Source organism: Nelusetta ayraudi, unplaced genomic scaffold, assembly GCF_046127955.1.
Source record: "Nelusetta ayraudi isolate G7.1 ecotype Tasmania unplaced genomic scaffold, CSIRO-AGI_Nayr_v1 ptg000006l, whole genome shotgun sequence".
Lineage (NCBI taxonomy): Eukaryota > Metazoa > Chordata > Actinopteri > Tetraodontiformes > Monacanthidae > Nelusetta > Nelusetta ayraudi.
The window spans coordinates 5774380-5799945 of NW_027466056.1; the positions used below are offsets into that span (position 1 = coordinate 5774380).

The window sequence follows — 25566 nt, forward strand, 5'->3', positions numbered from 1 at the left end:
AGAAGAAACCCGCCGAGGTTTGTCGTCCGCTCAGGTTGGTTACCTGTGACCTTTGAACAAACAGGTTTTGCGACAATGAGCAGCCTCGTAGATGCTTCCGCTCGTTTCAGAAAGGACTGGAGGAAGTTCCTCCTGTCCGGTGCGTTCGAGGACGGCTCGGCGAAACAAAGCAAAAAAAACAAAAAAAACAAGTGAGAAGGTTTTCGATGACACACCGGAGAAACGTTGGTGACGAAGCAGCCCGAACCAACAAAGGCGTGGGCAAGCGTCCGCCAAATGACATTTTGTGTGCGTCTGTGTGTGTGTCTGTGTTTGTGTGTTGACACATCGCGCCATAAAGCTGCACCTGCGTTCCAGCCTTTATTGCCATTAAGGCTGCAGGTCATTTGTACAGTTATTCCAGCTGAGTAATGGGAGCCGCGTCGTACAGTTGGCTCAGGCTTATGTGTGTGTGTGTGTGTCAGTGTGTGTGTGTGCGTGCGTGTTAAGAGTGCGGCTCATGCTTGGTTAGCCACAGCCTCACCTTCTCCGCCTCATTGTTCTGACACAAATGAATAATCATAAAGGAGCTACAGGAAATTGCCCAAGAGGGATGATGCTAGTGTGAGTCCTCTGTGTGTGTGTGTGTGTGTGTGTGTGTGTGTGTGTGTGTGTGTGTGTGTGTGTGTGTCACACATTCCTCTCTTGTTCAAGCTTGTTTTTATGATGGGCTCCGTGAAACACACACACACACACACCTTCACGCACGCGCACCCAAATATCCCCTCATTGCTCCTCCACTTGCTCAGTACGTCAGTGTTTCACACCTGGAAGCTGAGCGCTACAAGAGTCAGCGCCCCCTCCAGGAGCAACCTTAGGTCTACAGTAGGTTTGACTACCACCCCCCCCCCCCACACACACCGAACCCAGCACTCATGTGGGCGTCGCCCCTATATTGGCGCTGCAAAACTAGAATTCCCCCAACAGGGGGCGAAAAGTTCGGGATGTCTTATCAAACCACGGATACGTTGTCTTTTACGAAAAAAAGAAGTCTCGGGACTTGTCTACATTTTTTTGCAGATTCTTGCGTAACCACACACACACACACACACACACACGCATGCTTGATTGTGGCCGTCTGCATTCTTCAGCAAGCGCTCACAGGCTACAGCCCCCCCCCAACCCACCCTCGCCAGGATGAATCTCTCTCTCTCCCTCCCGCCGCGCGCTGCTGCCCCCTGTTGACGAACCCCATCGGCCGAGTCGCCGGGGAGCGCTTGCTCATTTTTTTGTTGTTTTTTTTTTTGTTTATTTTTTTCATATTTTTTCCCCCTCCCCCGTCACGCAGCACATGTTCGCCGAAGCTCCCACTCGCTTCCCCTCAAAGCCCCTCGGAAGCCTTCGGGCCTCGTCTGGGTTGCGAGTTGCACCCGGTTGCGGTTTCAAGCTGCGATAACGGCGGCGAGCAGATGGCATCGGATTGGGTTTTTGTTGTTGTTGTTGTTGTTGCTGCTGTTGTTTTGCAAAAGGGAGGGGCGCAGGACGAGACTGAAGCACGACGCCGTGTTTTAAGTGTCGCGCTTCCAGCTGCTGCCACGACTTTTGTCTTTTCCGAGCCGGAGTTCTTCTCTGAAGTTGCACCAATCGCCGGAAAAACCCGACGATTTCCTGCCCTGTTGTGCAGGCTGCAGCTTCTTTAGCTGTGCGTGCGTGGGAAAGTTGCTACGTTTGCGATGACATGGTTTGATCGGTTTAGTTCAGGTGCGGGCAAACTACGGCCCGTGGGCCATATGCGGCCCAGTAAACTTTTTAATCTGGCCCACCTGAACTTGGAGAAACGTTATTAATAATCAGTAAGTCATAAAATAGCTGCGAGAGTGTTTCTGCATTTGCGATGACATCATCGTCAAGAGATTTTTTTTTTTTCCTCCTGTGCGCAACAGTTTGTGTTCTTTCTTCAGTTTCATTCTTTTTTCCTCTGTTTTTCTAAAGGACAGGCGCTCTTTTGTTCCAAATCGCGGCGCACCACTCGCTCCCTCAGAGGGAAGGAAACCTCGGTTGGTTCACGTGCACGTGGGGCTCTAAAAAAGAAACCTCACAGGAGGAGGAGGAGGAGGAGATTAAGACGGCGATTGTCAAACGCCGGCTTGGATGCAAGCAGCTCCACCGATCCAGGAGAATCAGCTCCAGAAATACCAGGCTGTAATTTTAAAGGCCCCCTCTCTGCTCGCGCCTGCTGCTTACTAGTTGGATCTCATGGATTCGGCCAAAATGGGAACAATCAATCGGCCTTAGCCGGGGTTGTATTTTTTTGGTTAGTGCTAATTCCCTCCACGCATCATATTGGCGTTGCTTTGGGATTTTTATCTTTTTTTTTTTTTTTAAAGGAAAGTTTTTATATTCATAAACAGCCCCGCAGCCACGCGGAACTGCTTCCTCACCCCTCCCACCACCCCCACACACACTTCCTCTTACACCCCTCCGCGCGTCACTCCCTCCTGCCTCCTCTCCTCTCTCTCACCAAATTACCCAGCTGTCTTTGCAGGGGCCGACAGGCAGCCGTTAATTAGCCAATCTCACGCTCTGTTAGCCGGCCGGGGAGACAGAGCGAGGTTGGGGAAGAATAGATGGAGGGAGAGGGTTGGAGGGTGGGGGTTTGGGGGTGTGGGGGGGCGGGGGGGGGTGAATGGGCTGGAGTGGTGGGAGAAACAGATTGTTGAAGTGAGCGGGAGTGAATAGAGGAGGCAGAGTTTGGGAAGAAAGAAACGCGGAGGAGGCCGGAGAGGGAACAGAATGCAAAGTTTTTTCTTATTTTTCCTGGAGATTTAAGAAAATAAGGGCCGGGGGGGTCGAGGGGGAGCGTTTTTTCTTTTTTTTTTTCTTTTTTTTTTTAACAAAGTGGCCAAGGGAAGAGGAGGGAGTGGAGGAATGCGATCGGATCAGAGCAGGTGGCCAAAAGGAAGAGAGGAGCCGAGCCACGATTGGTCCGCTTGCACAGTTTGCCCTGCTGACACCGCAAAGTGTTTCAGGAAGTGCTCCAACTGCAGGCTGCATGTCCGCTTGCGCTCACAAGCAGGCCTTGTGTTGGTTTGGAGGTCAAAGGTCAAGCTCTTTTGAGACCAAAGGAACTCTGTTCTCTAGCTGGATAATAAAGTTCTGGACTTCTTTTGTTGTTGTTGTTGTTTTTAGACCCAATAAGTGTCTAAGATGCAGATCTGGTATGTGAGCTTTACTTTGGAAATTCTATATTTGGATTAGCTGCTTGAGATGCAGCATAGCGTGACATGGAAAAAAATCCCAAACCTGCACCAGCCGTCCACGTGACCAGCAGCTGGGTTGACAATCAAACTTTAAAGGTATTGGTAAGACATATATCATCGGACAATACATCAATACATTGAAAAAACAAAACAAAAACAACAAAAAATGAAGAAAAAGAAAATGGAATAAAAATAAGAACGCAGGTAGACAAGACATAAATATCAGGTACCACATATTGTTAGTGTCTCCGGAGAATCACAATCATTTTCAAAGTCTCATGTGTTCTATTAAATCCATCAGCCTTTCAATTAACGGCCATGAAACACCAGAGTAACTTATGCCAGGGTCAAGCTTTCTGCACAATTACCAAATGATGACCAGGTTTTCTTATATTGATCCTCTGCTCCATGTATACGGTACCTAATTTTCTCCAAATTCAATAACATCATCACATCCCAGATCCAGTGAATTTAGGTAGGAGGAAACTAGGGACTAGATCGAAGTCTGTGCTCATTCAGACAGAAGCTAGTGCAGGGTAAGGGAGGAGGTTGTGGGTTCTATATCCGAGCGGGCGGGATTATTTCAACACAAATTCTCCCTTTTGCCCCAAAATCCCCCACCGACGCCGCCGTCCTCGAGATCCGTCCGTTCGATCTTTCCCACGCATACCTGGAAGCACGCCGCACCGGTAATCCGGTTACTGTAAACTCCAGATTTCAGATTTATTTGTTTATATCAAAGAGGGCGGTGGGGGGTTTGCCGGGGGGGCGTTGCGCACATCAGCCCATATTTGCATGTAAATACAGATACAGGATTGCCGGCGGCGGCTCAGGCTACGGTCCGCACTGCTCTCCCGGGCGCCGCTTTTCTATGAGCAGCATCTCTCACGGTGACAGTCACCGAGCGCGAACGCCGGCAACGCTCCAGTGTTAAATATTACAGGGGCGGAGCAGCTTTTTTTTTTTTTTTTTTTTTTTCGATTCAAAGGAGCAAATCGTTCAATTTCAGCCATTCGGGAAAAACAGGCTTTTCCAAATCCCTCCCAAGGACAATAATTCCAATTCCGTCTCGACTAGGTAGAAATCAAAAGGGGGTGGAAATATCAAAGATTTGCGCCACTTATTATAAAGTCATTTATTCATCCGGGTGTCAGAGAAAGTCCCTTCTAATGTGCCGGGTCCTCGAGCTGACTCAGAGAAAGGAAAAAAAAATATACATCAAAACTTCCTATTTTTTTAGGTGTTCGGCAGATGCGGGCGAGAGAGAGAAAAAAGGTCTCGACTCCCAAACATCAAACGCCGCCTTCTCGCCGTGGATATTTATACCGTGGCGGTGGGGGGGGAAACATGTGCAAATAGAACTCGAGCAAACAGGAACGGAGGACGGGTGGAATGAAAGCTGGAGGGCGGGGGGTGGGGTGTGGGGAGGGGGGAGGGGTAGTCGCTCGAGCTGCAGCAGCACAAATTGCAAATATTAGGCAGGTCTTCCTGAACAGCGGCGCGGCGGCGCGGTCGTTCTCGCACTCACTGGTTCTTCTTCTGGTACTTCTGGTTAACTAGGAAATAAGGACGCCGCCTGAGATCCGAACAGGGTCTCTACAAAACATCGGAGGTCTAGCTCAGATTCCCGAGCTAGCGATGGGATGGTCGGGTTCGTCAAGGGAACGACACGCCATCCGGTGGTCGTTAGGGGAACGGCGGCGTTGAGTCGTACCGCGGAAAGAAAGCGTTTGAACTGGATTCGTCCGATCAATTGATCGTAGATTAATTCATTCCTGGTCTTTTCACTCTACGGTAAAAAAAACCCGCTGGCTGATTAACGTCGCTCGCCTCTTTTTGATCTCCATTAAAGACAACAAATCATTCAGCAGCTCCGAAAAATGAAAAAAACGGAATGCATCGGAGCAGCTCGCACATCGCAGAGGGCATCTGCAAGTAAAATGTGCCAAATATCAGGAGAAATTTGCATCCATTAGCTGCACGTCTTATTAGGCATGCAGCCAGTAACGAGGGAAACTTTGTCTCTGGGAGGCTCCATCGTGTTTTTTATAGTGTTTAGTATTCTGCTCTGGCGGCGCAGTTCTGCTTTATGGAGCAGAGAACACACACTGTTAGTTTCATTAGAAGTACAAGTGGTAATTGTCAAGCTTTTTTGGTAAGGTGTGTGTGTGTGTGTGTGTGTGTGTGTGTGTGTGTGTGTGTGTGTGTGTGTGTGTGTGTGTGTGTGTGTGTGTGTGTGTGTGTGTGTGTTCCCGGCGGGGTTTTTTTTTTCTTTCTTTCTTTTGAACGCCTTGGACTCTCCTCCAGGGATTAATCCAGAAAAAATTCCAATCAGGCTGTCTTCATTTCCACAGACGGCCATTCTGGTTTTATTAGCTCAGACACGGGCGAGATATTCCATTAGGCTGCTGCCGCTGGAGTTCCTCTTCTCCCAGCCAGCCGACACAGCCGTCCTCCTCTTGAAGCCCTGACAGGCTGCATTGTCGAATACAAGTCATCGAGTCGCTGACAAAGCAAAAAAATAAAAAATGTTGACAGCCGGTTTCGTCGCTGCCAAATGCTGTCAAATGTTTGTGCTCCGGTAGCTATTTCAGGTGTGAGAAGACTTTTCCCCACCACCGCCCCGTGGCATTTTCACACTCGGCCAATTACAGGGAACAAATCTGTGGTACTTGAGCCCTTGAGCGATGGACCTACTGACCCAAGTCACAGCCGCCTCATTCAGACCGCCAACGTTTTCCCACCAAAAGACCAGACAAGAGGCCGACTGTTGCTGCCTCCCACTTTTAATCTTTTGCAGATTGAAAATAACAAAAAAAAAAAAAAACTGGAAGTGGAGTAGTGTCTGAGCCTTTAGGATATCAACAAGGTTGTACCCCCGTACAAATCAACCTCTACCGGCTCTGATGCCCAAAGCTATTTTGAGCAATCTGTGAGAATACCAATTTTGCGCTGTAACTCAACACTGCTGATGCTGTAGTCCTTGATTCTGTCACTGACCCTTGAGCAAACTCAAGAAACCAGCATACCGGAAGGATATCGTATGGTTTTCCCAGAGTGACGCGCCTGGCCCAAAGTGCCCTGGAACCAAATCCGACAGAGATACCAGTGATTTGCTTGGAACTTCTTTCAGACGGATTAGGTGCGCTTTGTCGGCAAGCCGTGTTTGGAGGGTTTCACGGCTTAAAGAAGACCCATGTACTTACAAAGAATGGAGGGTTTTTCAGCGAGATCATTGGACTGTCGTCAAGATCCAACGTTTGTGCCCTGCGTGCGAAGAATCCGAGGTGTGCTAAGCCTTGCCGTGCACGTTGTCTTATATTGATTATTTTTATCATCTGCCTCACTCTTACTGAGGGAAAGAAGTGGTGGAAGTACAGCTCCTTGCTCGCTCTGCGTGTGCAGCGCAGACGGAGCCTGTGGCTCATCGAGGAAAACGTCGTGGGTGTTACTGAGTTCAACAGTTCACGTAGGAGGTTAGAAAGGTCCGTGTGCGAGGGGGGGGGAGGGCGATGCCGGGGTGTGCGCTGAGCCGAGGAACAGCTGTGGGCAAAGGGGGAGAAGGCGGCGGCAAAGCTGTCACGTCCTCCAGTAGCACCTCCTGGTGGGCGGGAGGCGTAACTTGAGTGCTCCTCGCCAGGCACGGATTACCAAAATCACCTCCTCAATCACAGAGCGTCGCCCAAAAATCGTCGCTTTCCGGCTCTTCCGCCATGAAGAACAAGGCCGGAGAATTGTGGAGGCTAGCTGCAGAGAAAAACAGGAGAAGAAGAAGAAAGATACTTTCTAATTATAGCTGCAGGTTCTCGAGCACTGAAACAAGTGTCACTCCCGCCGAATTATGCAAAGCGCGTCTTTGATCACGAGCGGCGGCGGCGGCGGCAGTGCCACACACTAACCCGCTGCTGTTGCAAGTGCGACAGACTGTCGGCTGTTTAAGTAACGCATTGTATCGGAATGCCGTCACTTTGACGTGGGACTAGAAAATATCCGATCACGTCCCAGCCTAACGGAGCATCTGTGTTTTGTTTTGGGGGGTTTTTTGTCATCATGTTGTTTGCGCAAAAGAAAATTGCATTACTGTGAAAGTAACAATGCAGTTTTCCTTGATGGTCTTGTTTTTTAGTTTTAAATAGCCGCACCCTTCTTATACCAACATGTCACGCAAGCCAGAAACAATTAGAATCAAGCGCTCAGGCTTCCTTGAAAAATGTTGGTGGGGTTCAACGTTTGAAGTTTTCTTGGTCGTGGATTCTGATATAATTTGCAAACATAATTGGACACCCAATCGATCATTCCAGTTGGCCAGTACTCCGTGACCTTGCTCCTTTTAGGGGAATTCCGGGATGTTTCCAAAAAAAAAAAAGAAAAAGAAAATCTGGGGTTGTATTTTTGTGCTCGGATGTGTTACTGATCAACCATTCGTCAGTTCCAAAATCTTTGGCAATCTCTGCTCTAAATCATTCGAAACAAAGCCGTGTGCTGGAGTCGTCCTAAATATTTGCTGCGTCCTCCCCAGTGCCCACGTTTGAAACATCAATGCGCAATTCTCGCCTGCAGCTGCAACAGGGAATTTTAATGCAGATCGGAGCTTCAGCTGGTGGGGGATTACCGTCTCGTCCAGGTCAGGATGTGATTCTTACCTCAGGTTACGTCGGCTATGCGCCCGCCGGATGGAGGTGTTTATCATACCCCGCCTACGTCAAAGCCTGTGAGGTCTGTTTTTCCTTCTGCAGTGGTGCGGGCCAATGGGGAGCCGCGGTTGATGGACAGACTCTCCCAGCAGAACCACATGCTAACGCTGAGGCAATCGTCGCGTCTCTGCCAAGAAAGCAGCTGCGAAAAGGCTTCTTTTACTTCAATCAAAAAAAAAAAAAAAACCTCTGTCAGACTGATCGTTCGCTGCGCTCCATAAATCTCAATCCCCATGATCCTGATTGTACTCTGTGATGATATCAGAGCCCTGGGAGTTGGGAGTTAATTTCTTCTAATTCTTTTACCCGTGCCAAAAGTTCTTGATGAGACCTCTTCATGCGAGTTATTAGTACATGAAAGAGATGTTTTTTCATTGACCTTACCACTCACACAGCTCCTCCTGCTGGCTTGATATACAGTAGATCGAGGGGAACAATGGTTGCCTGCCCAGCACCCTTTCGCAAGAAAGCGCCGGTCCTATCTCTTGTTTGTCTATTCCTGATTCCCCCCTGATTCAACCCATATTGTTTTCTTCTCTTTACTCACACATACAGTACATGTAAGAGTGAGCTAACAAGCTACAGCAGTTAGCCTTTATACCCAGGTATTTAGGTGTTTAGGTTTTGTCGTATGGTACGGTGGGGTCTTGAAAAATGATATAGTACTTTACCAGGCCAGCAGGTGGCGCTGTGCCAGTGGCATTGTTGCCGTGCAAATTGCAAAAAAATTATTTGGAAACGATCACCTTAAAGTTAAAAAAAAAAAAAAAAAACATGAAGGAAGACATTGTGCTGCTTTAAATCGTAGACTGACACAAATTGTGAAGCCTCCGTTGTATTTCTACATGAATCCGTTTGGCTGTTCTTCAATAACAGAGTCGGCTCTTTGTGTCAGAACTTCACTCGTGTGTGTGTGTGCGTGTGTGTTGGTTGGTGGTCAGCCGACCCGCTCACCCCTCTCAATTAGTGTCACTTCCCGTTCGTCCTCGCTTTTCGCCCGCAGAGATCGGACACTTTCTGCCACTGTGTCCAATTGCATCTTCATCACCATCACCATCATCATCATCATCATCATCATCATCATCATCCGGCTGCGATGATGGAGATTCTTTTTTTTATATAAACTTCCAGCGTAGATGTCCCGTTTGAAGTCGCTCATTTCTCCCCGCCTTTCACCGACCGTATTAAAATAGAATTCCAATTATTCCCTTTTTTCACCTCTGTAATAATTTCTCACAAACGCTTGAAGTTGGATTTGAGTTCTCGGCGCCATCGTCAATTCTTATGAAACATCTTCAAAAGATTGTTACACAAGGCGGCACACACAACGCTCATTGAGATTGAAAATGCAGGACCCGTCTTGGAAATCTGCATCCGTTGCGCCCGCCTGGAGTCGGGTCAGAATGTGATCGGGCCAATCGGCATCCATCGAGGACAAAGGGGCGGTAGCTGGAGGCGGGGTTTAGTTATAACAACCGACCAATGGAGAAGCTCGGTCCTGGTATCAGTTCCTGTGACCAAATCCGAGACAGTGTAGCATCTCTACGATCGTTTGCATTTTTCACAACGAACCTCAATCAGTGTAGCACAGGCATGGGCCCGGGGGCCATATGCGGCCCGTTGAGCTTTGTAATCCGGTCCGCCAAACTTGAAGAAATGGTTTTAATTGTAAGAAAGTCATAAATCAGCTGTATTTCATCCATTTTTTCCTGTTTTAAGAGTCGGTTCAATAAAAAGCTAAATACTGTGGGGCTTCAGACACTGATTTTTGTTGCAACTTTGCTTTTGTTCATTTTCACTTGACATTAAAGCACACGCTTTCGACATATCCCATGATATATTTTTTCCTCCTTTGAGGTCAGTCACCAGAACACTCCATCCATCTGCTGCTGCTCCGGCCCCCTCTGTTAAATTTTAGAAGCTGTTGTGTCCCCACGAGTCAAAAAGTTTGCCCACCTCTGCTGTAGCATCTCGTTTAGCTGCGTAATTTCCAAGGCTACGGTATCGTTGGCGGGTACTATCAGAACTTCTTGAACCCCCGACTCCCTCAACCTTCCCCGAGACCACACCTCCTCCTCCTCTTCCTCCTCCTCTGTGCTCAGGGCCAAGTGTCCAGAGAATCATCCCGTCTGATATAAAGAGCACGAGACGGTGACCTAAAACCGCTCGCTAACGCTAACTTTTTTTTTTAATGATGTAGCACTTGAATATTAAAGCCATTAGAGCAGGAGAGCAGGAATGGAGATGTGATTCATTACTCCCGCTCAGGGTGCGCTCGCTCCGCTCTTCCTCCTCTTCATTACGCTCGCTCGGCTTGTCCTCCCCGTCTCTCCATCATCCATCTCCTTCCTTCCCTCGCCTTTTTTTATTCATTCATTTATTTATTTATTTATTTATTTATCTATCTCTCTCCCCCCCCCCACCCCACCCCTTCCCTTCCTTCCTTCCCAGAGATTGTCTGTCGTTTGTCTTTCTGTTTTCTCCGTGGCGTGGCTCACCGACGGCCTCTCAATTTTTCTTTTCTTTTTCTCTTTTTTTTTTTGCCATCTGCATCATCGTGTTTGCCTCCTAAATGACAGAGGATGACTAAGACACCATGGGGTTTTTATTGCTGTGTGTGTGTGTGTGTGTGTGTGTGTGTGTGTGTGTGTGTGTGTGTGTGTGTGTGTGTGTGTGTGTGGGAAGTGTAGTGTTAATAGTCCCCTCTCTGCCTGACCGACTAATGACTAGTTTGTGCTCCTCTCTCTCCCTCCTCTTCATCTCGCTCTTGGAAATAATTACCTCCCTCTCTCACCCTCCTACTCTCCCTCCCTCCTTCCCTTTTTTCCCAGAGATTGCATCTATTATCACCAACTCTGTCTCTCTCGTCGCTGTTTTTTTTTTCTCTTCTCGCCGCCGTCCTTCTCTCCTCTCCTTGCGTCCCTCTTTCTTCGTCTTCTCCTCCCCCCACCTCCCTTTATCTTCTTCCTCATCATCCCTCGATGTGACGGCGCTGGTGTTTTTTCTCCCGTCACCCGGCTTCCGTAAAACGCAGAGGAAATATATTTGGGTTGTTTTGATAGTGTCGTCACCGTCTGCTTGGTCCTGCACTCTTTCCTTTTATTACTCGTTCTCAGCTGTCGCAGAAAAGTCACACGTGCGAGTTTGGGGCTGATCTGAGCCTTTACATCAGGGGTGGGCAAACCTTTTGACTGGTGGGGCCGCAATGGTTTCAGAGGGCGCTGGAGCAGGAGCAGATGGACGGAGTGTTTTGGTGGCCCACCTCATAGGAGAGAAAAATATATCATGGGATATGTAGAAAACATGTTGCTTTAACGTCAATTGAAAAGGAACAAAAGCAAAGTTGCAACACAGTCTGTGTCTTTGAAGCCCCATGGTTTTAGCTCTTTATTGAAATGGCTCTTTAAACACTGAAAAAATAATAATTTTATGACATACTCACAATTAATATAATTTCTTCAAGTTCGGCAGGCCTGATTAAAAAGCTAAAGGGGCCACATATGGCCCCCGGGCCGTAGTTTGCCCATGTCTGCTTGCCTAGAATGACTTCTTTTCCATTTTCAGACGTGTTGAGGTTTTGCCCTACTTCCTCCGATATCATGCAAAGCAACTGAATGTATTTTTGTCCTTTTTGACATCGAGTACGAACTGTTGAAAGAATTGAGAGTTGCTTTCTCAGTCTCCAACTCATCGTCTTAAGTCAATGAGCTATTCAGCTGCTTAATGTTAAGTGATGGACACACCTTCACACCAACAGGAAGGATGTTAAACAGATATCAGACAAAAATGAACTGTGACAGGAATCGAACCCCAGTCTCCGAGCTATAGAACGAAACGCCCATTAACCCTCCACAAAGCCAAGGGGCTCGAACCCTGTCCACGGTCACTGTTCACAGGTTCCTGCTTGCAATTAATTGACCTATTTAGCAAAGAAATCAGTGTTTTGTACAACACAACCGTTTCTGAGTTGACCAAGTGGTCCTTTTATCCAAACATCGGATCACATCCGTGTTTCACAAAAGACAGAAATGGTCTAAAGCGAGTGTGCAAATACAAGTTACAGCATTTAACACAGCCTTTAAATGGCATTAAAGTAACTCCCAGATTCATCTCTATTCATCTGCACTCGAGTGTTAAACAGTTTTTCTTTGTCCTCTTCTTTCTGTTGCGCAGACGACCTGGCGTATGAGGTGCGCTGGTTCTTCACGCGGCTGCGCGGCGGCGAGACCACGGCGCAGGTGGCCAGCGTGGACCGCTTCGGCGTGGTGCGCAAGGAGACACGCAACTCCTCCAGCGACCTGTCGGTGGAGCGCAAAGACACGCACACGTACACGCTGAGCGTCCACGGCACGCAGGACAGGTGGGTGTCGTCTACGGCTACGTCGGCTACGTCGGCGGTTAGAATCGGAATCAGAATTAAGAGCCTTGGTTGTTGTTGTTGTCAGTGAGCACACAACGAAATTTGAGGTTCTTCTCCTGCTTGGTGTGTTGATTGTTAAAACAATGTTAAAATATAATGAGATGAAAAAATAAGTATATTTTAAATGGATAAAAAATAGTGCAAAAATAAAGTTGGATAAAAAAGACAAGTAAAATAAGTGTCGTGTGGTCCTAGAATGAGTAGCAGGTATTGTAGTCACTGCGCATTGTGAACACAAATTCTTAGCAATCGGCTTATTTCGCCCTTTTGCTTTGTGTTGTACCCCGTGCTGTGACGGCTCTGCAAACAGTTTGTTTTTCTACAACATGCGGCGACTGTCACAAGTTTGACTGCAGTACAAAAACAAATCTTAACAAAATTGTCACATACGTGCATATACAGCAGGTGTCGCTGTCGTGGTATCGCCACGTATTTTATGCGTATCAGTAGAGTACTCAACCCTGTTATCAGTTACTGATACCCCATACTAGTATCGATGCCCCATACCGATACCTCTCACTGGTATTGGTATTGATACCCCATTACCTGTGTTGGTTCCGCTGCAGCGACAGCGGCGAGTACCACTGCATCGCCACCCCCTGGTACCTGTCAGCGTCGACAGGAGCCTGGACCGAAGCCGGGGAGCTGACGTCGTCGCGGGTCTTCCTCACGGTGCGATTTGCCGGTGAGTTCAACAGGAAGTCGGAAAAGAATTCAAACCCACTGCTTTTGAACTGCGATTCATCTTGTTTTCATCTCCTCCTCCGGCAGTGTGGGAGTCGTTAAAGCTGCCACTTCTCTACGGCCTCGCCGCCTCGCTAGGTAACGTAGCCACAGCTCCTTCCATCATTCCATCATTTCATCGCAGCTATTGCGTTCATTTTAGCACTCGTGCTAACACGTCGGCTAAGTTATAAATGCCTCGATGAGTCTTCCCCTCCCTTGCCCTGCTAAGCCGTTGTTTTATTTCTCTGTTCACTTATTCATTGTTGCATATCAGGACACGTGCCTGACCGCTGGAAAAAACCCACTGCGCCGAATATAAATGAGACAGAAAACTGATTTTTAGTTTTATTTCTATTTTTTTTGGAAGGGGGTGGGAGGTTCATTCGGCCGGCGACGATAAATAAAATATCGTCTGGCGCGGGTTCAAATCCCAGTGAGCAGAGTGAAGGGACGGAAGCATCTTTGCCCATCCTGGATCCTATTCAGATGGCGACACAACAACAAAAAACTGTCTCAATATGATTTTAAAATAGTTTTAACAGATAAAAAAAAAAAAACACAGTTACAGACAGTGCCAATACGATAGGTGCCATACATACAAATATCTCTCAACAGTGAAAAAAAATTTTCCCGAGTGAAACTGTGCTATATGGAAAAGTAATTAGCGGGAATAACTTATAATACAAAACAAATAGGGATTCAACGATACAACTTTTTCACAGGAGTATTTGTATTTCAGTACTCGATACGATATTGATGCCAAGTACTTCATAAAGCCTAATATATAAATAATATATCATAAATGAATATATAATAATAAATATATAATTAATTTGATTCATTTTTTTCAACAGAAAAAAAATATGTTCTGTCTCGTTCTGTTATTTGAACAATATTTCTCAGCATGTTTTTCCAGAACATGGGGTGACTGACAGAAGTTTCACTGCAGTACAAAGACAAATTTTTCACAACATTTTTTATATACATACATATCCGACTGGTATCGCTGTCGCAGTATCCGCACATATTTTCTGTGTATGAGTAGAGTACTCAACCCCTGATGTCGGTCGGCATTGATACCCCATACTAGTATCGTATCTATACCCCATATTGGTATGGATACTGATACCCCATCCTGGTATCTGTACCTATACCCCATACTGGTATCAGTATCGATACCCCATATTGGTATGGATACTGATACCCTATACTGGTATGGGTACTGATACCCCATCCTGATATCTGTACCAATACCCCATACTGGTATCAGTATCGATACCCCATGCCGGTGTCAGTACCAATACCCCATACTAGTATCATATCTATACCCCATATTGGTATGGATACTGATACCCTATACTGGTATGGGTACTGATACCCCATCCTGATATCTGTACCAATACCCCATACTGGTATCAGTATCGATACCCCATGCCGGTGTCAGTACCAATACCCCATACTAGTATCATATCTATACCCCATATTGGTATGGATACTGATACCCCATCCTGGTATCTGTACCAATACTCCATACAAGTGTCAGTATTGATACCCCATGCCGGTGTCAGTACCAATACCTCACACTGTTATCAAACCAAATACCCCATACTAGTATCAGTATTGATACCCCATGCCAGTGTCAGTACCAATACCTCACACTGGTATCTGTAACGATACCCCATACTGGTATCGATATCAGTGCATCCCTGATAACAAATAATGAGAATTCTATTTATTTTATTCCGTATACAGTGATGCTACTCAAGCAAAAAGGTGCAAAGCGATTTAGCAGTTAGCGTTAGCTGCAAGGCCAAATAAACAAACAAATTAATAGATAGAAAAAGAAAAAACTCCTTCCGCCATCGACCGCATCTAATCCCCCCTCAATCTCCCTCAAAAGAAAAAAAAAAATCAAATAAGATTAAAAAACAACAACCTCACAGCAACCCCTCCCCCTCTCTCTCCCCTCCCCCAGGTGTGGGCCTCTTCTCGCTGGTGCTGGGCCTGCTGTGTGCCCACTGCTGCTGCCGCAACACGGCGCACACGCCTCGCTCGCGCAACAAACTGATGGACCTGGAGATGGACTGACAAACACTCCCCTCCCCCGCCGCCTCTGCCGCCACCGCCGCCGCTCACAGGAAGCTCCAACCGCACGGCGGCGGTGGCGGTGGCGGCCGCCGCCTCCATACGCCCACGGACGACTACTGGGACACACGCTTGTTCCCGGGGGACGACGGGCGCTGGGACTGACGGCGGCGGTGGGGGAGGGGCAAAGTGGGAGGTGGCCATATCCAATAAAATCTTTGGCGCTTCCGCTCATTTTTTTTTTTTTTTTTTTTTTTTTTTAATAAAGTTTTTGGTTTTTTTTTTCTTTGGAAAGACTCGTGGGCTCCCCCGAGTTGGAACTCCTCCATCGTGAGGAGCTCCATTTTTCCGAGACATCACTGCCACTTTTTTTGGGAATACGGTGGTGGCTGGGGGTGGGCCTCTCTCGGACCACCAGGGGGAGCTCTCGCTCTCGCTCTTGCTCGCGGCACCACTCTCAGGCTGGACACTTCATTTCTTCCAACGCCACGGCTACCTGCGCTCGCCACGCTACCCCTCCCCCGACCAAGCCGATTTTAAATTTTGGGGGAATTTTTGGGGGGGGACGAGCGACGTGGAAGACGAGCGGCGACGGCGGACGAGCGGCAACGGCGCCCCCCCGTGGACCACATTGACCTTAATCCTCTAGTTTTATGAAAATTTTAAAGAGAGATTTAAAACGAAAAAAGAAGAGAAAAGAAGAGAAGAGACCTTTTTAAGCTTTACACAGAGATATGCAGTCGGTGTGCGTGTTTGTGCGTGAGATATATATCTATATATATATATATATACATATATCTATACATATATGTATAGATACTGTACACGGTGCCAATATCTGAACTAACGGGGGTGCGCTCACTTGCTGTTGCCCAAGATCAGCACCTGAAGCAGGAAGCTCTCCACATCAATTTTTTTTTTTCCCCTCTAGGGAGAAAAAACAAAAAATATTCCGAAACTTTACCCTCCAACTGCTTTTCTTTTTGCCTTGTGTGTGTACGTGCGTGCGCGTGTGTGTGTGTGTGTGTGTGTGTGAGACAAAGGAGTTTGCATGTACTGTTTTTGTGATGGCATGCGGATGTCATCATGAGCAGGGTTTGTTTTCTCTGTTTTTTTTCACGACTCCTACATTTTGAACTTGTATTTTTTTATTTTACTATTATTATTTTTCAACCAGTCTGTGCGCAAATGGAAAGCTCATTAGCGCGCTGCGTGCTAGCTCCGACACCGCCACTCCTGGCGTGGGCGTTTTTTCTTTTCCAATGAACTCCGCTGCCTTTGCATCTCCATGGCAGTTTGGTATTGAAAAACCACATAGTTTTTTTTTATTTTTGTTTTTTCATTTTATAAAGAAATACTATATTTGGGATTTCATTTATTTTTAAATTTTTTTCGAGTTCTAAAAAAAAAATACTAATTACAATCATAACTGATATCAACTTTACGTCTGTGCATCAAGGTATGGAGCTACTCTCTGTATTGGTTAGCTTAGCATGAGCACCTGATTCGGTTGCGCTTGCCATCGGATAAGCTCTGAGATTCGATGAGATCGAGTGTCCGGCTGCGATTTGAAAAGTGGAAGGTTAAAAAAAGTTCACTTGCAAGTTAAAATTAAACGTGAAGTGCTTCAAGTGTAAAACACATTTGTCGTTGTTAACAGTGGGTTAAAATGAATGCTGCCGGAGGACATTTTGCAAGACCTTTGACAAGAACCAGCCTTACGATGTTCATGCTAGGCTAACCGTTTTGTTTTGGGGTTTTGGGGTTTTTTTGCAACTGTAGCTTTGCCCTGATAACTGAAAATTGATGTGACATTTTTCAAGAAAGCAAATAAGTTTGACTTTATGCACAGTATGGCGATGGGGAATCCCACTCATTCGTCAGTTAGCCTTGCCTAGCTCGGTGCTAAGTGCCCCTGTTAAAAATCAACAAATCATGAGCCACACACATTGTTTTTTGCTTTTTTTTCCTTAATGCCGTGTGAGCCTTATTGTTGTGATTTTGTTTTTATTTGTTTTTAAAAAATATTCTCACCCGCCCATTTTCATGTTTGTGCATACTTTTTAAGCACTAAAGAACTTAACCGCAAACCTTTAGCCACTGGGGTTCACTTTTACCGTCTCTTGCGCGGGATTGGAGCTGCACAAATTTCAATTGTAACTCAAAATCACTAACAAAATGTGCCATAACCATTTGCCATTAGTTGGAAGTCAGTGAGTTTTTTTTTTTTTTTTTTCTTACAACAAATGTGCCGCGTATACGACTAACAATGTCAGATGCAAACAAGACGCGTTTGTTTTCATTTGTTTTACGTTTTCTTCTCACGAAAAAAACGTACAAATTGCAAAACGTGCAACCATATCGCAAATTACCGGACCTACAATCTTCAGTGACGAGCAAAAGCTCTGGAAATTTACCAGATTTAACGACTGTTAAATGTAAAAATGTGGTTGTTGCGTGTGAGGAAATCGGAGCGGTGGAGAAAGAGACGGTTGGGAGGGTTGCCAGGTCTGCGCTGCCAGCCTAATCCGTACATTTGGGCTTAATTAATCGCCATAATTCAGTCTCCAGATAAAAACCCCTACAGGTGTGTGTGTGTGTGTGTGTGTGTGTGTGTGTGTGTGTGTGTGTGTGTGTGTGTGTGTGTGTGTGTGTGTGTGTGTGTGTGTGTGTGTGTGTGTGTGTGTGTGTGCCTGCCTCTAATAGTGCCGTTGCAGTATTTAAAATGTTTGTTTTTTTAACCTGTACACACACACACACACATTTGAAAAGTACACACAAATAATTAGGCTCTTAACGCACACACACACACACACACACCAGTAGCACCGCTACGCGTCGCTGAACACGCCATTGCCAGACTTCCTCAGTGTCTTTTGATCTTGTCATTTGATTGCAAATGATGAATTATAATGATGTTTGTTTTGTTTTTTTAATAAATAGATTTATATGATGTAATGTTGTCGTAAATGTGTTTTGTGGGGTTGTTTTTTTGTGACGTGTACACATCACGCCAATGTTCGCATATCTTCTGTTTACAGCCGGGACTCCAGAGAAGCTAAGTAAGCGTAGTTAGCCCTGTGTTTACTGCCTTCTGCTGATACGCTGCTTGGAACGGGTAGATAAACAAGGCAGTTCGCAGGGGGCGGCGCCAACTCTTGGCTGAAGGATATGTCACTAACCTGGGGGAGGCATCCAGGAGGTTTCAGCACCCTTCGTGACATCACTTAGGGCCTGAGAGGGAGTAAAGGGAGGGGGTTTCTCAGTTGTGTCTCAAAAATATCACTTCTTCCGCCGATTGTTCAGATTCTCCAGCTCTTCTTTAATTCTATTTAGTTTTTCCTTCCTTCTTCCTCATTAACCATTCTGTCCAAGTGCTGTGGAGCGACAGTGTCACTCCGTCTTGTCACCCCGCTGACTCAACTACTTGCTGTCTCCCAGAACCCCCCAATGACGTGTGTCTGTACGTCTCGGGGGGGTGCAGGGCACAACATATTGTCGACTGACACATTTGTGATCACGCTGACTCCAGCAGAAAGAAAGAAAAGCAAAGAACAATATACATGTGTGTGTGTGTATATGTATATATAAATCACAGATACAGATATTTACCGTCCAAATAAAAGTGCAGCGTCGGCACAGCGGAAATGGCCAATCAGATGCTCCCGCTCAATAATAATTTCATAGGACTCGAGCAGCTGCATCGAGAGAAATTTGGGGGTGTTTGCTGCTGTTGTTGTTAGTATATCTGTATACACATATTGTAAATGTCACCCCACCCAGTCTTCACGGTACATGTTTGTATCATCCATATCTGCTCTTTTTTTTTTTTTTTTTACAGTCTTTCCTATAGATCATGGTCGGCACAAATCCCATTCCCAGCGACGTTCCGACTTGTGACAAATGTGGGCCAATTTCAATTTTCCCTCTCTCGCTCTCTCTCCTCCGTCTCTGGGCGAGCCATCAGTCATGTTCTCCCGAACAAGAGGGAGAAGGAGGGAGGGAAGGAGAGAGAGAGAGGCTGAGGGAAAGAAAAAGGCAGTGGAGGAGGAGGGGATAAAAACTTCCAGACGGGGAGAGGGAGAAGGAGAGGAAGGCAGTGGATGAGGAAGGAAAGAAAAGCTTCCAGAGGAATAAATGCTTCATAATTCAGGAGTGGACGTCCACGTGGTTCTCACTTGTCACTTTGCTGGGCTGTGTCCCCCTTCCCCTATCTGTTTATAGCCTTTGTTTGCCACCTCTCTCACTCTATCTCTCTCACTCTCCCTCTCACTCTCACGGCTGCCATCACTCCCATCTCCCTTTCACTCGTCCCTCATCAGAAATGCAGATGAGTCCGACAATTCTCACCGGCGGCTCGGGTGGGTTTTTTTTTTTTTTCCTTCCTTTCCCAGAAAAACTCTCCACTTCCAGGCAGTGAAAAATCTGGAGTCTCTCGCCGAGGTGCCCCGCCCCCTCTGACTGGAGCTCCGACTTTTGCATCTTTGCCCCACATAGCGAGAGAGGGAAAGGAAGAAAAAAAAAAACAGAATAACAATCCAGACAGTGGAAAAAAAAAAGAATAAAATTCAGCCGAGGAACAAAGCCGCCTGTTTTCTCCCCGGAGACTACCGGAGGCGACGCGTGTAATTCTGGTGCGGGCTGTAACCGCTGCCGCTGTTCACAGCAGGTCATCACAGGCCGGTGGTAAATTATAACTCGAAATAGGGTTTCAAAAAAAGTATACGTTCCACATAGTGTGAAATGCTTTGTTACCAACAGACATTAGAAATAAGCCGAATGTTTAAATTGTGTGAAATTTTTAAAATTTAACATATTTTTACACAACAATCAAAGTGCAGGATGGATGTTTGTTTGTTTTTTTTACAAAGGAATTAAATAAATAAAGCATGCTGTCGCGCGTCTGCAAGGCCATCGTGCTCCACAGAAAACACTTGCTGACAAAGTTTGCAGTGTACTTGGTGAGCATTTTCTCTCACAGCATTCAAATCTTCCCACTCTTGCCTGTATTTCTGCATCCACTTTTGCTTCACAGGCGGGGGAAAGGCGAAAAGCAAAGCTCTCGATTCACCAGTTGATCTACGTTCCTACCCGCACCTATGGTCATGAGCTTTGGGTAATGACCGAAAGAACCAGATCACGGATACAAGCAGCCAAATTGAGTTTCCTCCTTGACGAGCTTGGTCACCCTCAAGGTCCTAAAACACTGGGAGTAAAGTCGCTTGGCAAATAATCTGCTTTTTTTTTTAAAAAAACCTATTTAAGTCAACAGGTCCTTACACACCGATAGTGAAATTTTGCGGACCGAAAAAGCACCTGTTATTTTGTCACTCTTGTGTGGAATTTTATGGAGGCGAAAGGGTGAACGGTTGGCCAATCAAAACCGGGCATCTGTTTGGGATGCCTCCTGGAACGCATCCCTGGAGAGGTGCTCCAGGCATGTCCCACCGGGAGGAGGCCTCGAGGAAGACACACAGGACACACTAGAGGTACTACGTCTCTCGGCTGGCCTGGGAACGCCTCGGGGTCCCGGCGGATGAGTTGGAGGAGGTGACTGGGGCCAGGGAAGTCTGGACATTTCTGCTGCGGCTGTTGCGGCAGAAGAAAAAGATCCGGACGGGTTCCGTGCCCTGGGGTCCCCAGGTGTTGCGTTGAAGGGAGGGGTATTTTCCTTCAAGTCGTGCAGTTTACCCACAGTGCTTTGCAGCGGGGGCCCCGCAAAGTGTTGCTGTTTTCACTAGACGAAATCCGTCGAGCCTTTGGGCGGTGTTTTTTGCAGCTGAGGTTAATGTGAGTTTGTGTCTACTAGCTTTGTGTTTTAATAAGTGCGCCTCCGTGCGTGTGTGTGTGTGTGTGTGTGTGTGCGTGTGTGCGTCTGGTTCTTCTCAGCCTACCTCTCCGGGTAACTGAACACCCAAACGTCCGGGCGGCGTGCCGGGCCGTATATCCTCGAGTCTGTTTGGCATTCCAGACTTTCGTTGCGTCGACACTTCATCAGTTATTGTTTTGAGGAGGGGTGGCGGGGGGAGTGGTGGGGCCCCCCGATGCATTCACTGATCCCCACCCAGTGGGGAGGGGGGGGCACTAAATCTCCCGGACTGTTCATCCAGCAGCAGGGGTGATAAGTTTGCAGAGGAGTATTTCATTCTGCTCTGTGTGTCCATTTTTAGCATGTTTTAGCGAGTCTCTTCTTCTTCTTTGAATGTGAAAATGCAAATCGGTCATCTACTAGCAGTTTTGCTAACATAGCATTCACGCTAGCTTCTCGCGAGTTCAAAGTGTTGCTTCCATCCTTCACCTTCTCGTCTTCTTCTGCGGTTCTTGAGATTCGCCAGAGGACACCGCTTCCTGCTTTTTCCAAATCTGATTTGGAATGAAAAACGTTCAGGGGGTGTGGGATGAGTTTGGTTGAGTCCGGTCTTGAGGTGCTGGGGCCGCATGGCCAGGTTCATATTAAGTGGAGCTCATGAAACGGTCGTAAAACAGTTCTATTCTTAGAAAACGGATCTTGGACTGGCAGAGCAGGGGAGCTCCTCCACCAAGGTTTTGCGTCGGAATCTCCAAGTGCGATTCGTCATGTTTTGGTTTTTTTGTTTTCCGCGAGTAGCGTAGTGAGTTTGTTGCTCTTTTTCTTTGAACGTGAAAATGCTAATTGGTTGTCTGCTAGAATTGTTGCTTAAGCCCCAATTCCGCAGGCCCAAAAACGTGGTGATGTCCCGCTACCAATCGGCATTTGGTGGCGGTGGAATCGGCTCGCCGAGCCGCACTGTTCCGCGACATAACGGGTCAAACAACCCGGCAAGCGACCCGGGTACTAATCGGCTCCGATCGGCTGGGTTTGGTGCGTGGAGGCGGGACTCGATGCCGGTCGATTCCGCAACGTCTCGAGTCCAAAAACACGGTGACGTTGCGCTAATTTTAGTAGAACAGAGGCTTTACATGGCATTCGCACCAGTCTCCTTCCCAGCAGCTGCTCACAAGTTCAGTCCTTCACTTCCTGCTCTTCTTCTTCTGTGTCTCTTGAGATTTGCTTGAAGCAACCGCCTCCTGCTTTTTCTGAATCCGATTTTGAACCAGGGCCAGGGCACCTCAGCGAGATGGATGAGTCCGGTCCTGAGGTTTATATGAAGTGGAGCTCGCTACGTCGGAGTCATAAAACAATGCTATTCTTAGTCTCGTAACTCTTGCATTATGGGGACGTCGCCACCGCTGTATCAACTTACCCCCTTTCAATGCCCCTCTACCCCCCCTCCCCATGTCCCCACACACCCCCAAAACCCCCCAAAGCTATAGAGTGGCTGTTAACCTGCGGAGCGCTTTCCCTTGTACCATTCAGGCGGCGGCTGTTAAACACTGGAGTCCAGGAGACTGTTAACTGACCCTCCCAGAGTAAATGTTAGTGTGTGTGTGTGTGTGTGTGTGTGTGTGTGTGAGGGAGAGAGAGAGAGTTGGAATGCAACTCGTCAACACGTCGACCTCGCCATGGAAACTATGTCAACACGGGACGGGCGGCGGGCGGTGGCGGCGGCGGTGATATCGTTCAACACGAGTAGAAAATATTTGCGAGCTCCCGCTGCTCCCAAAATCTCTTTCTTGCGCTTGCTGTCACTTTTTTTTTCTGCCGAGTGAGTATGGGGGGAAAAAAATTCTAAAAATAAATAAAAAATCAAAAAATTGAGAGCAGTCGGTCGCTTTTTTTTTTTTTTTTTTTTTTTTTTCTTCCCAGAGTCACTTTCATCTTCGCCGGGGGTTGATTTATAAAACATTCCTCCCCGGCAGTTCAGAGGGAGGGAGGCGCACGGCTCGCGGCGGCGGGAAAAAAGGCGAAGCGACGGCGAAGATGCGCTCGGGAAGGACGAGAGGTCCTGGTGTTGGTGGTGCAGATTTAAGTTGCGTTTTCACTCCTATCACTTTTTTTTAACGTAGCATGAACAAGAAAGTGCACGACGTCCGCCCGATTAATCAGAAACTACAAGTAGCCAAAAAAACACCGCTTTTGGGAGACCTCGCTTGAGAACCGTGTGCGTTGTGTGTGCATGCGTATGTTCGCCCTTCACTATCTCGTATTTTTTATCGCCATGAATTGGGGCTGTGCTAATTTTGCGTACAAATTTGGCGCAATCGCATGGCCAGCCTGTAGGGGGTGATTTCTCCACTAGATTTGAAAACCAGTTCTGCAACAGAGCAACATTTCCTTTTTCTCCTGCAGCCTTGGCCCTTGCACGTTCATAATACATATGTTTGGCTTTTTTGTTTGTACATCCTTGACTTGTTCATAGAAATAAGATTATACCGTATATGGTTTCAAGTTCGGCGGGGCCAGATTAATCACGGGCAGTCTATGGTACCCCGGGCTGTAGTTTGCCCGTGCCTGCTTTCGATACATTTAGTAATTAACAGGAGTCAGGGGAACGGTTGAACCGGATCGTTCGCTCAGGAAATCCGACAACTTTGACCCCAACATTGAGCCACAAGCTGCGTTTCCATTAGCCTGAGAATTGCAGTAATCCTGGTAATGGAAACATTACCAGGACATTAATCTTTGAAAAACCACTCAAATATTGCTAAAAGGTTTTTACGCTCTCGTGAGGTGGTTTTTCAGACATATCGATGATGGAGTTGCATCACAGAAGTGTCACGGAAACACTTTTTTCCATTCCAACCATTCTTGTCGGCAAACGACATCGAACATGCAGACTTGTAGAAGAACTTGTGTCCCTCCATCCTCCTCAAAGTGGGGTCTCGAGGGACAAGGCTTTACGAGAATTACGACGTGTGCGCCTCACACCATTCAATGGAAACATCTGCAAATCGCAATTGCACTTTGTCGACATTTGACAAATATGGCTTTTATTTTGTGAAACACTGTAACAGAAGCGCAGCTCCTAATGTCCACTCCCAGATGCAGTGCAAGCATGTGCGTTCCCGCTCTTGTTTTACATTTCCAACACTTGTTATAAGTGGTTTCATCCTGCGCCGACTCTCTCTGATCGTGAGTGGGGTTCGTTACTCAGGCGTGGGGGACGGGGGTCGGCGTGGCCGCAATGTATCAGGCCAGACGCGTTGACCTTATCGCTCTCAAATATCAGAAGTGGGTCGAGCCTCCGAGGCGCCACTTCTCCTTGTACGGTGCTGCGAGCTATCGCCCCCGTGGCACCGCTCCAGCTCCCCCTCTGGGTCGGCACACGTCCACCTGACTCACGCACGCACGCACGCACACGCGCACACACACACATTCGGCTAAGTATACACTGAGTCACTGCGACACATTGGCATTGTCTCCCTGGCTCTCTTCTCTCCTTTCTAAAAATGAAAAACAAAACCAAAGGAGAGCTGGCTGCGGGAAGACGTCCAGACCGACTGCCGAGGAAACTCCAGATGGTCCCTGCAAAGCTTCTGCCGCCGCTGTTTGATCGGAGCTGAAAAGCTGAAATGGAAATTCGGGAAGGGAAGAAAAAAAACAAAAAAACGAAATGTGTTTGGGCTTTTAATAGCTTAGCGCAACTTTGTCCAACAGGCTTTGTGAGTCGCTCGTTCTCTCTCCCTCGAAGTGATCAGATGGGACAGTTTTTGTGGGGCTGTTTTGATTGGTTTTGCGACTTGGTGGGCAGTTTCCGGGACTTTAATATACATACCACTACCAGTCAATGTTTGGACACACAGGTTTCTTCTTTATGTTTACTACTTTCTACACTGTACATACTGAAGACATCAAATGGGCATGTGAGGGGATGTGGGTTCTGACACTCCATCAGTTGAGAACCGCTCTTCTAGATGGATCTGGCGGAAACCGGGGCTCTCTTGGTAGCACGACCAACCGTCAACCTTTTAAAAAGCAAAAGGTTTGAAGACGCAGCTCTTGCGATACGCCGTGTCAGAGCTCGTCACCGACAACCTGTATCGACATCGTCGGCTGTAATTCCGAGGCTGCAGGGAGCCGAGCTAATGCTCTTCCCAGTGGGGGAGGAGAGGAGAGCGTTAGCTCGGGGTGGGTGGGGGGAGGAGGGCTGAAGTTGGAGTGCACTTGGATGTGTTTGAAGGCGACCGAAGCGCCCCGAGATGAAGCGGCTGTCGCTTTTTTCCGCCTTGACTTCCTCTGATCAGCTTTTTTTTTCTTTTCTATTTTTTTTTTTTTTATTCGCCCTCCTGACACATCAGCGCTATACAAACACACACACACACACACACGTGTTTCTACTTAACTCCCATCCACGATCGCAGTCCCCCACATCGAGCGGGGGAGGGGGCGTCTTGAAACAAACCCAGCCAGCGACCACCAGCGGTTTAAAGGTGGAGGAGTCTTTCAAAAGAAAAAGGCAAAAAAATGACAAAGTTCTCTCTGACTTGTAAGTGGCCTCATAAAAAAAAAAAAAAAACCCGAGCCCGGCCTTGTAATCCCTGC

General features: G+C 47.2%; 1 protein-coding gene across 1 annotated transcript in view; it reads left to right on the forward strand.

Annotated features, from left to right (window-relative positions):
• The window catches only part of ptgfrnb (prostaglandin F2 receptor inhibitor b), a 54986-nt gene extending 36864 nt beyond the window's left edge, over positions 1 to 18122 (forward strand). The window contains exons 12-15 of the mRNA XM_076017401.1: positions 12107 to 12293; positions 12920 to 13038; positions 13125 to 13175; positions 15055 to 18122. Coding sequence (XP_075873516.1) covers positions 12107 to 12293; positions 12920 to 13038; positions 13125 to 13175; positions 15055 to 15167 — 470 coding nt within the window. The 3' untranslated portion in view covers positions 15168 to 18122. The remainder of the gene's footprint in view (positions 1 to 12106; positions 12294 to 12919; positions 13039 to 13124; positions 13176 to 15054) is intronic.
• The last annotated feature ends 7444 nt before the right edge of the window (positions 18123 to 25566 follow it).